The 2,501-nt window shown below is 59.5% G+C and overlaps 1 protein-coding gene across 1 annotated transcript in view; it reads right to left on the minus strand.

Moving 5' to 3' along the window:
• Positions 1 to 2,215, minus strand: part of F10 (coagulation factor X) — a 19,110-nt gene extending 16,895 nt beyond the window's left edge. The window contains exons 1-2 of the mRNA XM_046664892.1: positions 2,074 to 2,215; positions 98 to 258 (exon numbers count right to left, since the gene is read on the minus strand). Coding sequence (XP_046520848.1) covers positions 98 to 258; positions 2,074 to 2,143 — 231 coding nt within the window. The 5' untranslated portion in view covers positions 2,144 to 2,215. The remainder of the gene's footprint in view (positions 1 to 97; positions 259 to 2,073) is intronic.
• Positions 2,216 to 2,501: the final 286 nt, after the last annotated feature.

Here is a 2,501-nt window from a genome sequence, read left to right on the forward strand (position 1 = left end):
CCGTAGTCGCCTGCAGGTCAGCCTGGGGGAGGCCTCCGGGGTCGCCTGCAGGTCAGCCGGAGGGGTCGGCCTCCTGGAGGCCCTCCCAGGCCCTTACCGTCCGCTCGACGTCCTCGAAGACCTCCCGGGCCTCCTCGAAGGAGCAGCTCTCCTCCCTGCACTCCCTCTCGAGGTTCCCCTTCTTGAGCTCCTCCAGGAACGAGTTGGCCCTGCGGACGCGGTGCAGGAGGCCGTGCGCGCGGTCCCGGCTCAGGAACACTGCGGGCGGAGGGGGCGCGGATGGAGGCGGCCGCCGTGGAGGAGCGCCGCCTGCCCCCGCGCCACCGTCCCCGCCACGCGGCTGCCCTCTGCCTGGCCCGCCCGGCGCCACTGGCCCCACCACTGGCCCCTGCCTGGCCCGCCCGGCGACCCTGCGCCCCCGTCCCCACCACGCCACTGCCCTCTGCCTGGCCTGGCTCTGAGTCAAGCGGGTGGGGAGTTGTGGTACTGTTTCCAGCACCGTGTACCCCTGAAAGCATGATTTCTATCCACTCCCGGGATGCACAAAAACACAATTAAAGCAAAAGTTGCCAGAAGTAGTGCTTACACTACTTTCTAGAAAATACTACTTATTACAAAGTTTTCTACTTGATTCTGTTCTATTCCATTTTTGAAAACCCGCTATATTGATTTCATGAGTCACAAGTGAGTGGTGACCCGCCAGCTAAATGTCCTGGATCAGAGCCTCTCTGGCCATCCCTGTGCATGAACCGACGCTGAGCTGGGCCGCCCCGCCGTCTTCCCTCTCTCACCCTCTCCTCGTCTCCTCCGGGAATAGGGAGGCCCTCAGATGCTTGTCTCGGCCCTCTGCCCTCCTCTCCTTTTCCCGCTGAAGAATGTGGAGGCTCCCCGTGATGAAGTTGACTCTCCAGCTCCGTGCTTCTGGTGCCAGCTTTCACCCTGAGCTCTGTCCCCAGCTCCCTCACCATCATGGCCGTCTCCCCTGTCTCAGCTCCGAACCCCCACGTCCCACACCGAAAACCAGCGCTGCGGGATCCAGCGTCTTCAGTTTCAAGTCCTCCTTGGTCACCTCCTACGTGACACTGGCAAGTGGGAATTCCCGTGCCTGCTTCCTAGGGTTGTTTTAAACAATGTACAACTTGTGGTGTTCACTTAGGTACACACTAGGCAGTAAAGATTAGCTTCATGCCTACCTCAAATGACTTTCCGAATTCTCTGTTTCTTTCAGTGACATGGATATTTTTCCGACAACACCAGGCTCAAATTTATTTGTGGGCCCCCTCACATTCCTTGGAACATCTGCTCCGCTAACAAGTGCTTACTTTGACATACAGCCCACACGTGGGTTTCCTGCCTCCCTCCTTCCACACGTGGGTCTCCCCTGTTGTTTTTCTCTCTCTCCTTCACCGTTCACCGCTTCCTCATCTCCCACACACCTGCATCCCCTCGTCTCTCCCAAGCACTCCTGTCCTTCCTCTTGATCCAGGATGCAAATGAGCCTCAGGGTCTCCCCAGCCCCAGGGGTGCCTCCTCTCTGCTCTCTCCTCTGGCTCTGCTTCTCTCCTTTCTGGCCTCTTCTCTTTGGACAGGGCCTGGGGTCCTGGAAGGCCCAGAGGCCCCCATCTGTCCAGCCTCACATTGGGCAGCCCCTTCCCCTGGCCAAGCCAGCCTGGGGGTGGTGGCCCCAGCTCTCATTCTCTCCCCTGCCATGGAAGCGTCTCTCTGCCTGTGACCCCCACCCAGCTCACTTTGGCAGTGGAGGGGGGCTTCTCTCTGTCTCTCCTCCCACCTCCCCCTTCTCTCCCTCTCCCTCTCTGTCTCTGTCTCTCTGTCTCTGTCCATGTTTCCTTCTGTCTTTGTGATCTCTGATCCACTGTCTGACTCTCCACCCACAGGGAGGCACACCTGGCCCTAAGCTGCCCTTGGCTGAAACTGCCAAGCCCAGCCATCTCACACCAGCCTTCACGAGGGGACGGGCACCCACTATCCACACTGCCGAGGTTCCAGGGCGTCACTCTGACCCATCCCCACCCCAGGGACCACCTCTGCAGTCTGCAGGGTGGGGGCACTTACCGCTTCCTCCTGGCAGCAGGAGGCCTGCCAGGGAGGCACTGAGCAGGACGAGGCACAGCGGGCCCGCCATGTTGTAGCCAAGGACAGTGTCTCTGTCCCTGCTGTCACAGGTCTCCAGGGCAAGGTTCACTACCCTGGCTTGAGTCTGGCTGGTTGTCCTTCCACTTATCACAGCCTCCTGATTGGAGACTGGGCCTGTGGGGGTGGGGGGATGGTCAGGGACAGGTGACCATGCCGGGCCATGGTAACCCTGGCCTGTGCAGTCCTGGGGAGGTCCTGGCTGAACCTCTTCCTCGTTAGTAACCGTATCCAGCAGGGCCTGCTGTGGGCATGGGAACTTTTTGTTCTGAGAGAACAGAACGTTGTTTTAGAGTCTTCAGACATTTGTGTCTAGCTCTCATTTCGTCCTTATACCCACAATAAAAGCT

Source organism: Equus quagga, chromosome 6 (assembly GCF_021613505.1).
Source record: "Equus quagga isolate Etosha38 chromosome 6, UCLA_HA_Equagga_1.0, whole genome shotgun sequence".
Taxonomy (NCBI): domain Eukaryota; kingdom Metazoa; phylum Chordata; class Mammalia; order Perissodactyla; family Equidae; genus Equus; species Equus quagga.